The sequence below is a fragment of the Pelophylax lessonae genome (genome assembly GCF_965119305.1).
Source record: "Pelophylax lessonae genome assembly, chromosome: 2".
In the NCBI taxonomy this organism is placed as follows: Eukaryota; Metazoa; Chordata; class Amphibia; order Anura; family Ranidae; genus Pelophylax; species Pelophylax lessonae.
The window spans coordinates 401,671,257-401,684,891 of record NC_138769.1 but is presented as its reverse complement, the minus strand read 5'-3'; the positions used below and the strand labels follow the sequence as shown (position 1 = coordinate 401,684,891).

General features: G+C 38.2%; 1 protein-coding gene across 2 annotated transcripts in view; it reads right to left on the bottom strand.

The window, feature by feature from the left end:
- CALN1 (calneuron 1) overlaps positions 1-13,635 on the bottom strand; it is a 428,896-nt gene that overhangs the window by 24,776 nt on the left and 390,485 nt on the right. For both annotated transcript variants that reach the window (XM_082247000.1, XM_082246999.1), the window contains exon 5: positions 11,246-11,402. In XM_082247000.1, the coding sequence (XP_082103126.1) occupies positions 11,246-11,402 (157 nt within the window). The remainder of the gene's footprint in view (positions 1-11,245; positions 11,403-13,635) is intronic.

Here is a 13,635-nt window from a genome sequence, read left to right as displayed (position 1 = left end):
GAAACTTTGATAGTCTTAATTCCCAATCCTAATACCTTATATAAATCTTATAGGCCCATCTCCTTAATTCACGTGGATCTCTAAATCCTTTCTAAAATCCTAGCTATAAAATACGATTATTACCATACAACATTTGTTTACCAACCCCCAATTTCCCAACGCTTCAAACATTCAATGGGTGGTCTTTGCCCTAGACAGACACAAAGTCTAGGATTCTATTAAATGGCCCAACCTTACTACTGTCCTACATAAATTTGGTTTTGGGAACCATTTTAAAATGTGGATTTTAATCCTATATACTCAACCCACGGCTCATCATTAGAGTCAATGGGTGCATTTCTAACCCTCTTCCTACTCAACGGGGCACTAGACAACTGTGTCCTTTATCCTCTCTCCTGTTCGCCTTGGCAATTGAAGCCCTGCTAATGCTTATCAGAACTTCCCAAGACTAACAGGGATTTGTGTAGGTACCTTAGAAGAACGTGTCTCCCTATACATGGATGACATGTTATTATATTTATCGGATCCCTCCAACCTCAGTAACGTTTTACATACTATGCAACAGTTTTGTACCTTCTCTGTGTTCTGGATTAATTGCTCTAAATTACATATATTCACTATGGATCTACATTTACCTCTTACCCTACCCCCAGACTGTCCCCTGCAACCCAATGCCTGCTTTAAATATCTTGGAAAGAAAATACAGCTTCCTATGTCAAATTTATAAAAAATAACTCTCTGTATTGAAATATGAAAAAGAAACTAGGCTGTGGTCGACACTCCCTCTTTTGTTAATGGGCAGAGGGAATTTATTTAAAATCATTCTCTTATAGAAACTTTTTACCTCCCCCTGTGTATACCGAAAAAAAACTGTTTACAGATGTAGACTGTATGCCCTCCAAGACCTTTTGGTATCCCAAAACCCCTAGACTCTCTCTAATGACATTACAACTCCCAATGTCATGAGGGGGTTTAGCCCTTCCTAATCTTTGTGAATATTGTTATGCATCACAACTATTGTATATACATTGGTGGCTTTTTCTTTAATCAAACAATGCTGCTACAACTGAAGCTGCCATTTTCTGCTCCCATAAGATGTTGTCAAATCTCATATACAAAGGCACCCTCCCCACTACTTAGGGGTAGACATATTGAACGTCTTCCTGAAAGTATATAAACAATGTATGTATTTTGTTCCCTGACTCTACATGGTTCATGCCCCTGAACCACCCTATGTGCTTTAACACCATGCTAACGCAATTTTACTCATTATTGAATGGCCCAATCTTGTCAGAAAAGGACTTCAAATATGTCCACCAGTTGTATATACAGGGATCCTTTAAACTGTTAAGTGTTTTCAAGCAAGAGCTGGGTAGTACACATACGTGGTATTTCCGATACCTACATTTCATGTACACTGCTGCCATCCAGTTTTTGGCTAACGTGAATACAATTTCAAAACTCTAGGTTCGAACACACAGTACTTACACCACTTCACTCCACCTACTACAGTACTCTTCTGGGCACGAATCCTCTCCTGTTGGTAAGATACAGGGGAAATGGCAAACAGACATCCTTGATATTTTGGAGCAAAACTGGCAGGAACACTTTAGGTTGTATTTTGACACTGCTATCTCCATCAGAGATAAACTCATTCTGTATATACTGTAACTGTATCCTATTTTGTATGCTTTGTCTTTGTATTGCACACTGCACTCATTGTGCACACAACGCTAATAATGTTTTGATTACATGTATGCATTCTTTTGAGTCTTTATTAGAAATTAGCCTGCCTATGTTATGCCCCTTGTTACATAAAAGTACATATGTAATATTAATGTGATACCTATGTACTCATGTGTACAAAAAAGTTTGATTTAGCTAAATAAACAGAGCAGTTACTTGGAAAGATGTCGAGGGTACCTTTCCTGAAATGCTTTGCATAAATATTTGCAACTTTTTATAATAAAAATGTTAAGTATAAAAAAAAAAAGAAAAAAACAGAATCAATCACAATCCTCAATGCAGCACTTCGCCTCAATAATATAAAGAACTATACAAAGTGCCGATGTGATTAGATACTGACAAATTACAAAAATGAAAAAATCTCCATACACAATGCTCCCAATTAAGTATCAAACAAACATTATTTATACAGTATATGTACAGTATATACAGGTGCATCTCATAAAATTAGAATATCATCAAAAAGTTAAATTAATTTAGAAATGTAATTCAAAAAGTGAAACTCATATTCTATATTGATGCGTTATACACGGAGTGATTTTTCAAGCATTTCTTTCTTTTAATTTTGATGATTAGGGCTTACAGCTAGTGAAAACCCAAATTTCAATATCTTAGAAAATTAGAAGATTACATAAGACCAATGAAAAAAAAAGGATTTTTAATACAGAAATTTTGGCTTACGGAAAAGTATGTCCATGTACAGTATAGGATGCACTAAAAACTTGATAAAACTCAGTGGACCATCACCAGCAGATGACATGGCTCCCCAAATCATACTGTGGAAATCAAGGTCCCAGAGCCTGGAGGAAGAGTGAAGGGGCACAGCATCCAAGAGTCCAGTGTGAAGTTGCCATAGTCCCTGATGATTTGGGGAGCCATGTCATCTGATGGTGTTAGTTCTCTGTGTTTTATCAAGTCTGAAGTCAGTGCAGCCCTCTACAAGGTAATTCCAGAGCACTTCATGCTTCCCTCTGCTGACCAGCTTTTTGGAGATGCTAATTTCATTTTCCAGCAGGACTTGGCACCTGCCCACAAGGCCAAAAACGCAAATACCTGATTTCATGATCACGGTATCACTGTGCTTGATTGGCCGGCAAACTCGCCTGACCTAAACCCCATAGAGAATCTCTGGGGTATTGTCAAGTGGAAGATGAGAAACATCAGACCCAACAATGCAAATGAGCTGAAAGCCACTAACAAAGATACTTTGGATTCCATAACACTTCAGCAGTGCCAGAGCCTGATCGTCTCCATGCCACGCTGCATTGATGCAGTAATTTATGCAAAAGAAGCCCCGACCAAGTATTGAGTGCATACTATACTGTACATGGACATACTTTTCAGTAAGCCAACATTTCTGTATTAAAAATCCTTTTCTTTATTGGTCTTATGTAATATTCTAGTTTTCTAAGACACTGAAGTTTGGGTTTTCACTAGCTGTAAGCCATAATCTTCAAAATTAAAAGAAAGAAAAACTTGTAATATATCACTCTGTGTGTAACGCATCTATATAAAATGTAACTGCCCCCAGCAATGCACTTATCACCCCAACTGTCCCCATGTGTCCTCCTCTGGCCTCCCTGTGTGCTCCTATGTCCTCGTCTGCCCCCAATGTATCCTTCTCCAGCCCCCCGTGTCCTCCTCTGGCCCCCTCTCGTCCCCCGTTGCCAGCTTCCCTCCTCGCCTGTCTCACTGGCTGCTTGAGGAACTGTCAGAATAGACAGCAGGGGAAGGGGGCAGTAAATATGTAAATTACCACCCTCTTCCTTTTTCTGTCCAATTGATAACTAAAGCATCCTAAACTGTGTTTGCGATGCTTCCGTTTATGAATGACCAGGAGCCTCCGTCTCTGTTTATTCATCTTCATTTCCGCTGAGGCTGTAGAGGAAGAGACTGGGGAATCAATGTCCTCAGTCCCTTTCTCTGGTTTAAAGGGGAGATGTCAGGAGTCTGTTTAGACCTTTGATATCTCGCCAAAGCCCCTCAAGAAGACTAAGAATTGCAATAAATATTAAAAAATTTAATTGTAAAACAAATAATAAAAAATAAAATTGTACAAAAAAAAAAGAACCACTCCCATCTGACATACTACCCACTGCCTTACACTCCACACACCTCACATGCACATACTACCCACCTCTATACTGTAGGGCACTGTACATTCTCTGTTTACCATAACCCCATTCTGCACTATGTAAGTCATCTCAAACCATTTAACCACATCCCCGTTAAGCCACACCCAATAATTAGCGCAATTTAAACCACACACACTTTTCACAACGGTAGTCATGCACGCCACTTTTTTTTTTTTTTTTTTTGTCGTTGCCTAGGGCCATTTTTGATCATGCACACAAGCCCACTGATTTCATTATATGACCCTGGGTGGGAGGTATGCTTACAGCCCCTTTCATATGAAATACACATGGCCATCAATCTTTTATACCTAATGTTGCTTCACTTTATGAAGCCTTGTTATATTTCCCAGTCCGCCTATATTTCTATATTTCTAGGTCCTCATGGCTAAAAAGTGTTGGATCTATAAATCATAATTTTCATTTCACAGGGCTTTTGCAGAAAACACTTAGGGGTCTATTTATATAGGCTTTTATACAGTGAATCTGCATGTACTTTTGTCCTATGCTAATTGGGCAAAAACAAATGTTCTTGAGGTTGTTTTCTCTTCTGAACAAATGTTTTTTATTATGGGCAGTAGTAAATACCACATTATGGTCACTAGATGAAGCTGATGAGTATTAGAAATACATACATTTTTGTAACAAGAGAAGCAATAATTCTAGAGAACCCTAGTGGGAATAAGCAAATAAATGGAACTCATATTCAAACAACCTTTACTCATAAAATAGCTAGCAACATTTGCACAAAACAAACGTACCCGCAGCTACACTTGATGAATGGTTATGTGATTTTTTATGCATAGACTGCAGTTCTTGGGAACAGCTGTTCCCTATTGCTATAATATTAATGCATGTACCTCTCTAGAAGACAAACCCCCCCCAACTAAAAACAGGATTTTACTTTTCGTTGGAAAACTGGTATAAAACTTGTAGGCGATGACCAATGCAAACAATACACAAACTTGTTTGTGCTTTAAAATAATTATGGCATTCCTACAAGGTCATGCTAATCATCAAAAAAGCAGTTTCCTCACTATAACCATTCCTTGAAGTTGCAAGATATACTGTATTCCATCCATCCAAATCAAATTGTGTCATTCCACTTGCACTAAGTCTTCCATCACTACACTATCTGACATCTTATTTTAAGCCCTTATTACAGTTTAAAAAAGGAAATTTAAAATCATTTTAACCCCAGACCTTTGGAATGATGAAATCATCTATCACAAGAGCAAAGTGCTATGAAAACACCTTTGTGCAGTAGGTGTTAAGAATGAACATATATAAAAGAGAAAAGCATGTTGGATTGCAGATACAACTTTACTTAGCACAGGAATATACGTATACTAGATGTGTATATGATGAGGAACACAGACAATTAATGGATAATTCTACATCCTAAAAACAAAACTTAAACAGAAACTGACCTATTTAAATCCAAAGTAAAATGTTTTAAATATTGCAAATTACCAGTTGTTAAGGTGCTTGCATTACTTTTCTATTTTCAGGCTTTTTTTTTTCATATTTTCACTTGCAAACCCTGCGAATAACACATTTCCAATTTCTGGGTGGCAACACCTACATCTGCAACATATCTATGGAAGGAACAAAGTCCTTGGTTTGGTCTTTAGACATGTCTGCCTTTGTTCATCTATTTCCATGGGGCATGGGGGGAATATAAGTTTACACAAGAGAGATAAGCATGTTGCTGCTAAAATTGTTGTTGAAAAATGTTGCCTGAAAATGGAAATGAATGCAGCCACCAACTCTAAAGATTAGTAAGCCTATGTAATACATAATGTAATACATAATGTATTACATAGGCAAATGTAATACTATGTAATACATTACATTTTTGTGCTTGGGTTTAGAAAACTTTAGATTGGTTGTAAAGGGTTATACACAGAGATAAAACTAATCTCCCTACATAAATTGTACCTGTCTATCTGTGGCCTTTTCTTCTCTACAGCTGTTTGCTGAATTTTAAAGCTTGTCTGAGAGTTCAGGAAAAGAGGTGGGGTGGAGAGCTGAAGTTACACTCTGCAGAGCTCAGTGAGGAGAGCTTTGACAGCTGATTGGAGGGAAGGGACACACCTCCTCCACAGAGCATGCAGGAACAGAGCTGAGGCTGTCAATCATTTGGAGGTTCCTCCCCATCACCATTTTTCTCTTGGTGTTAGAAAAATTTGTCAGAAGTGATTCATGCTGATAACAGTGGAACAAAGCAGCAGACAGACAGGCATTGAGTCAAGTACACAATATAGAGGGATGTGCTTTATTCACATTTTATCTCTAATGGGTACAACATTGAAACACACCAAAGGCAGTGCTAAAATAAATTAACCTACAAAATTGAATAATCCATAGTAAATGATCCCATAAATATGTAAATAAAAGCAATATAATTAAATATGTCAGTAGTATTGCACAACAAAAATAGCAAGGCCTTTCTTTCAGCTCCTCACATGGATTTTCTATTGGGACTTTTCACAAGATACTTATTGTACAAGGATTACATTTGCTTATGATATTTGTTGTCATTTATGTTATTTATGATTACACATTTGTTGTGCAATACTATTGATATATTTAATTATATTGCGTTTATTTACAAATTTATGGGATCAATTACTATGGATTATTCAATCTTGTAGGTTAGTTTATTTTAGCGCTGCCTTTGATTCTTTAAACAATCATTCTTTAAAATGTTACCCATATTTTAAGAATAATGGATACATCCAGAATACAATTTAAGTCAAAATTAGGCTGCTGTTAGGTTGAATGTGTGAATATTAAAAGAATGCTAGCATACATTGAAAAGCTTTCACTCAGCTTTCACAGCAGACCAATTCTGATCTTGAGGGAAATAAAGAAGGTACATGACATGGATGATAAAAGCACAAAGTATTCATTCCTTTAATCTATCATAGGAATTTATAGAACAAATCTATTGTTTTAGCTTTGCAAATCTGGTTTAAGCTCAGTAGTGTCGTAAATATTTAAAAGCAATTTTATTTTCCATGTAATCCGATTTATTTATATGATAAGATATCTGAGGAAGATTCAGTGATGGTATAATTAACTGCAATAACAATTTTAAATATAGAGTAGCAAAGGTGTGACCATTCCAGAATAGGCAAGGATAGTTTTTAGTGGTGGCAAGTGCAGTGGAGACTATGAGGGGAGAATGAGGGTCAGGCATGGTGGTGGTGACAGTGGGAGGAATTCGCAGTTAGGAGAGAGGATGGGGTTTAGGGGCAGTGGAGGAGAGGTTGGTAAGGTGCAGTAATGAGAGTGGGATGAATGAGTACAGGAATGGAGAACAGAGACTGTGGTGAGGGAGGGAGGAGTGTTAACATGGTTGGCAGAGTAGTAAGAGCAGAAAAAGGGAAGGGCATTCAGCAGAGTGGTTAGAACACAGTTGGGGGGCTTTCAGAGTGGTAAGAGTGTGGGGGAGGGGTCTTGCAGAGTGGTAAGAGTGTGTGGGGATGGTTGGCAGGGTGGTGAAAGTACAGGGGACATTTGGCAAGTTGGTGGAGGGGAGTTGGACATTTAGCAGGGTGGTTATTTGCAGAGTATGAAAAGAAAAATATGGCCAGAGCTTTTTTGGCCCTACTTCTTCTATGGATCACAGGAGTGAAGTTCGTTCTACACTCCTGTGACCTATTTTCAGCTGTGATAGCTGACATCACTCAGCCAGTCCAGGCAGTGGCTCAATCCTGACTTTTCGGCCGAGATCCACCCAGCAGCCTGGACCAGCAGCTGGCTTAGCTTGTCAGCGAGTTGCTGAGAGACTGAGCCAGATCCTCCTGCCCCCTGAACACTGGCTTCTGGGCATGATCCTCCTGCCCCCTGAACACTGGCTTCTGGGCATGAATAGGTTATGGATCAATTCTATGCAGTGTCCTGTCTAGGAAAGAGACCGGTAGCTTTTCACAGTGGAAGTGTGTTTGGGTGCAAACTCTAAGTATACAGCACTGCGTAGCATAGCTTTGGAAGTACAGGGATACAAGTTAGTAGCAGAGTAACTACTAAGAAAGTAAGTAAGAAAGTATGGGTTCACAACTGTAGAACAAGTGTCCAGAAGTGAGCAGCCAGTATGAAGAGGGAGCAAGAGTTTGCGAGAACAATGCCAGAGGAGAGACTAGCCTCATAAATTGACCAATGAGTGTGCTGGAGTGCCGTCTGTGTGGAAGATATTGAGAGTCCAAGGGTAAGTAAAAAGATGGGAGACAGAACACCCCACCAATAAATTCAAATTCAATAGTATATATGAATACTGTACAAGTAATAGAATATATGATGTGTATCCTATAAAAAGTAAATAAAAAGAAAAATGTGTTACTTATGCTAACATGACACAGCATTTGCCAATAACTTAAGCTTTTTCATCACATATAGGTAATTGCTCAAAGTACAAATACTGTAGATGGATATTTTTTTTTCACTGTAGTATAATGATTTTAACATGATGGTCTAAACACAGTGACAATATCCTTAGGCCTTCTGTATATGTACTGAAACTGTACTGTATTTCTATATTGTTTCTTGCTGTTGCTTGTAACAGTTTGTAGCTGTGTGATTACAGAAAGGATACTTTACATTTACATATGTTTACTTGATCTATAGGATTTATGCTTTGATGTTTGAATTTTTGAGGACTTTGTTGTTTAAACACAATTCCAAAACCATTTCCAAATGCATTTAACTGCAGATGGAGAATGGATTGCCAAGGCTGGATCACAATCTGGATTCCAGAAGGTCACTATTTAGTTTGGAGTAGTAAACTCATCTTTGATGGACATTGATAACATAAGGGAATACAATCAACAGCAGAGCAGCTGGAAAGTCCTATTTGTACTAATTCTAACCTTTGGTTACATTGTATCTTTTCCTATAAAAGGGCATAAATCCAGATTTTACAGGTTACTACACACTATTTTTTTTTTTTTTTTTTATTATTACAACTTAAATTTGACTATATGTTTAATAATCTGTCAAATAGGTTTCTACATACAGTAGTATGTGTACCCAATAAATATAATAGTGCTAGATGTATTGATTTTTGTTATAAAAAAAAAAAAAAAAAAAGAAACTAGTTGGCTGACTTAAAACACATCAGTACCTGACAAATTCATTTTTTTTTCTATGTATAGTGTTTTTTACTTCACTTTGATGTACGTTCTGAATTATTTTGTCCACAATTTATTATCCTAAATATAAAAGTAGTATAGATTTATGATCAGAAAAATAAGCCACAGTTAAGAATTATTGTAATTTTGCTCTTCAGCTCTTTAGCAGATACAGTATACTGTATATCCAACCACAATAAGCATCTAGAATTAAATTCATTGAAAAGCTGTTTATTTCTGTTAATATAGCGCAGTAGTATAAATAAATCATTTTTTAAACTGCAGGTTTTTGCAGGAGATAACCAGTTTGTGTAAACCATGACTCAAATCCTGACTTTTTACCCAGTGTGGACATGCTTGAACTTCAGAATGTTTGTCCATAAAAAGCAGAATTGTTTCCAATACCTGGTGACCCATAGTGAACTCCAGCATGATGGCTCTTGAAGGCTCTTATCCTCTCCTAAGTCTGCACAAACTTTTTCCATAGCCAGAAGGGGATTATTGTCAGACACAGCCACCAAATAAAATCATTCCGTTACCACATAGGTCCCTATTATTTTAGCGCACTGTAACGTTTTTTTTTTTTTTTTTCTGAACAGCTACCATATGTCACAGTGACAGTGCAAGGTACTCTTCTCACATGAAGAGTGACTGGTAGCCATTGGTGGGTTTTCAGAATTAGCATAATCAGGGGCGTAACTACAGGGGTTGCAGGGGTTGCAATCGCTACCGGGCCCCATGCTCCAGGGGGCCCGGTAGCAAACCAGTGGGTGAACTTCTAGGATCTCAAAGGTCACACTTGCGACCTGGCCCTGGCATTTCACCACTGTGGGGAGGCCCCAAGATTGCAGGAAGGGGGCCCACTGCAGAACTTGTGAAAGGATCCTGATGCGGGACCATAATAAAAGGCCATGCAATGAGATTAAAGAGCCCCAGGATTAGTGGGAAGAGCCCCGGGCTTGAAGGGAAGGGCCCCGGCCAGGGGTCTGGGGGGCCCTTCATGGTTTCTTGCATCGGGGCCCTGAAGGTTCTAGTTACGCCTCTGAGCATAATGATACTGTCTTCTTAGTTAACTGGTGTTGTATGTATATATTTTGTCTTAAATGGTAATCTGGTTATCTTTTTTATGTAGCAAGTTTAAGTGTCTTAGTCATCCAGATGCTTAATCTTCCATGTAGGGTGTTATGTCAAATAAAATGTATCCCAATTCCTATGAGGAGTTAAGAATGTTGTTTGATTTTCCTCAGAGCTTTATCAAGTGCATATCAAACTATTAAATGACATCCATAGGAAGTCACATACTATCATTATTGAGATATGTATATATATATATATATATATATATATATATATATATATATATATACACACACACACACACTATATTACCAAAAGTATTGGGACACCTGTCTTTACACGCACATGATCTTTAATGGCATCCCAGTTTTAGCCCGTAGGGTTCAATATTAAGTTGGCTCTCCCTTTGCAGCTATAACAGCTTCAACTCTTCTGGGAAGGCTGTTCGCAAGGTTTAGGAGTGTGTCTATGGGAATGTTTGACCATTCTTTCAGAAACACATTTGTGAGGTCAGGCACTTATGTTGGAAGAGAAAGTCTGGCTCACAGTCTCCGCTCTAATTCATTCCAAAGGTGTTTAGGACTCTGTGCAGGCCAGTCAAGTTCCTCCACTTCAAACTGGTTCATCAATGTATTTATGGACCTTGCTTTGTGCACTGGTCCAAATCATTTGGCGGAGGGAGGATTATGGTGTGGGGTGGTTTTTCAGGGGTTGGGCTTGGCCCCTTGGTTTCAGTGAAGAGAACTCTTAAGGCTTTAGCATACCAAGACATATACATTCTGTACATGCATCAGTCTCTGCTTGGTCATCACAGTAGATGTCTTCTGCTGCCCTATTGTATTGCACTAATTTTTCATTATATTGCTTTTCATTAACTTTGAGCAATTTATTATTCGTTCATCACTCATCCCTTTTTGCAAATTACTCATCATACAACGGTTGTCAAGTTTACTTTTCAATATGAGGAATGCACTCAAACAGGCAACAGAATTTAAATAAAAACATAAAAATGTAATTGATTGAATGTTTGCTAACTCATTTTTCATTCTTTCTTTCAATTCTATAATATATTTTCAAACCCCCCTAAATTAAAATTAAACTGGCATTTAAAATTAAAAGAGAAATAATTAAAGCAGAGACATTTAAAGAATGTACCTCCTTCAAACTCTGTTTGACAGTTTCCAGAGTTTTCATTTAAGCTCTCCTCTTCATTAATGATTATGTTTTCAATGTCCTTCATAGTTAAGTGATCACGAAATGCATGATAAAGAATGTGCTTTAGTTCCTCCAGTGTTATCCGCTGCATATCAAACTGCAGAAAGAAAGGTACACAACATTAAAAATAGAAAGTTAACAATGCTAAACACTCTATGATTGCTTGAATATGTATAGTTTTGCTTTTAAGATAATATAAAGTCTTCAAATGTAACTTTTACTTTTTCCAAATTTAAATTGTGTATTGCATGTACTTGGGTTAGAATTAATGCTAAAAATTCACTAGGCAGTTTTGGAGATGCAACCTGGATCCCACTTCAAATCTAATTACTGCCTACATTATTTTTAGAGATGAATGGAGGTGTCATACTTTTATTGTAGCTTTAGTCTTGCAGTGAAATTTTGTGCATAAAGGACATAAATATAAAACCTCTACAGTCAACTTAGAGTCTGTTACAGTACTGCATTATCAGTAGAGATTAACTTTGACTGTAGCGAACATTTAAACAAGACAGTGCTTCTTAGAACAGACAGTATCTACGTATCTCATGTTTAGGATAGCGATTGAAACCATCAATTAGTTCCTGTATGTCTATTGGCCTACTGTAAATCCAGAAATGCTGGTTTAAAATACATATACAACATTATGCCAGGTTCACACTATATGCAGGTGCAGGATTGCATGTAGTCGTATGCCTTCCCACACCCACAGCAAAAATGCACTGCTGTTTTCAGATGCGTGGGTTGAAATTTTTTCCGAATGGCACCCCCAAACACTGAAAACTAAAGCATGTTTTCCATGCTAGGAACCGCATAGTTCTATGTGGTATCCCTGCATCTTTGATTTTGGAAAAGGTAAAGGGACCCTTTCTCTGAATTTTTCATAGGTAGAGCACAAACTTTGCTTGTCCCCAGTTGTAGGCAAGGCTCTCCCTAAGCTCTCTAAGTTCTGATACCTTCCTGTGGAATGGAGAGTCACTGGTCTGGTGGAATGCTGGGTTTTAAAAGAAGCCTGTGGTGTAGGTGGCCCTGGAGTGGCAGTCTAGGGGTGCCATATACTAATTGTGTATGGGGTTCACTTTGAGTTTATTGGCACCAAGGTTACGACACCATGACACACTTTTTTCACGCCGGCCTCTAGGGCCAGGCCTTTTGGATAGGACCAGAGGATTTTTTTTATTTTTGGTCGAAGGGCCTGCCGTGGTATTGCATCATGGCACTATTGCACTTCTCCACTTCCCTTTTCCTCACTTTTATTTGTGTGTTTGTTTTTTCTTTGTTGGCATGGTACACTTTATTCACAGTTTCATTAGTAGGGTATTGGTGCTCGGGCCTGCCCTAAAAGTCTTGGGATATGGCCTTCTGGCTTAGTTTGCCCTCTCTCATGAGGTCTCCCTTCAGGGGAGCCCCCCGTAGTACTTGGGGTTGGTCTGTTTCGGCAGACCTCTCAGAGAACAGGGTCCGCCTGGTTTTGGTCAGGTGGATCAGTGAGTACCTCAGTCCCTGTCAGGAGCCTTGTGCCTCGGGGGATCGGAGTGGGTCCATGAGTGCACTTTTTTCCACTGGGTGTTAGTCTGAGTGTGTTTCACACACCACAGGCTTTAAAAATAAAAAATGTGAACCTAGCCTTACACCTCACTATATTAAGTCAGGTTTTACTTTTTTTTTTGTCAGAAATGCATATATTTTTCTAACACTTGAGTACATTTTATTACATTACAAGACGAAGAACAAAACTATTCTTTTCAAACTGCTAAAGTCTTATAGGTGTCACTGATAATTATATTTTAAATGCACCCCACTGGTTATTTTATTTTACATGTGATGTTTTATTTCATTTTATGAGCGTTTGTACAAACTCTATAGTTCTTTTATTATCACCTGCTATATATCTCACTACTACTAGAAAAGCTCCTTAAAATCAAACTATTAAATTACATCCATAAGAAGTCACATACTATCACTATTGCGATATGTATATATGTATATACACACACACACACTATATTACCAAAAGTATTGAGACACCTGCCTTTACACGCACATGAATTTTAATGGCACATGTGTGAGCTCAGGCACTGATGTTGGATGAGAAGCTCTAATTCATCCTAAAGGTGTTCTATCGGTTGGGGACAATCAAATTCCTCCACCCCAAACTCGCTCATTTATGTCTTTATGGAACTTGCTTTGTGCATTGGTGTGCAGTCATGTTGGAACAGGAAGAGGCCATCCCCAAACTGTTCCCACAAAGTTGGGAGCATGAAATTATACAAAATGTCTTGGTATGCTGAAGGAGTTCTCTTCACTGAAACTAAGGGGCCAAGCCTGAC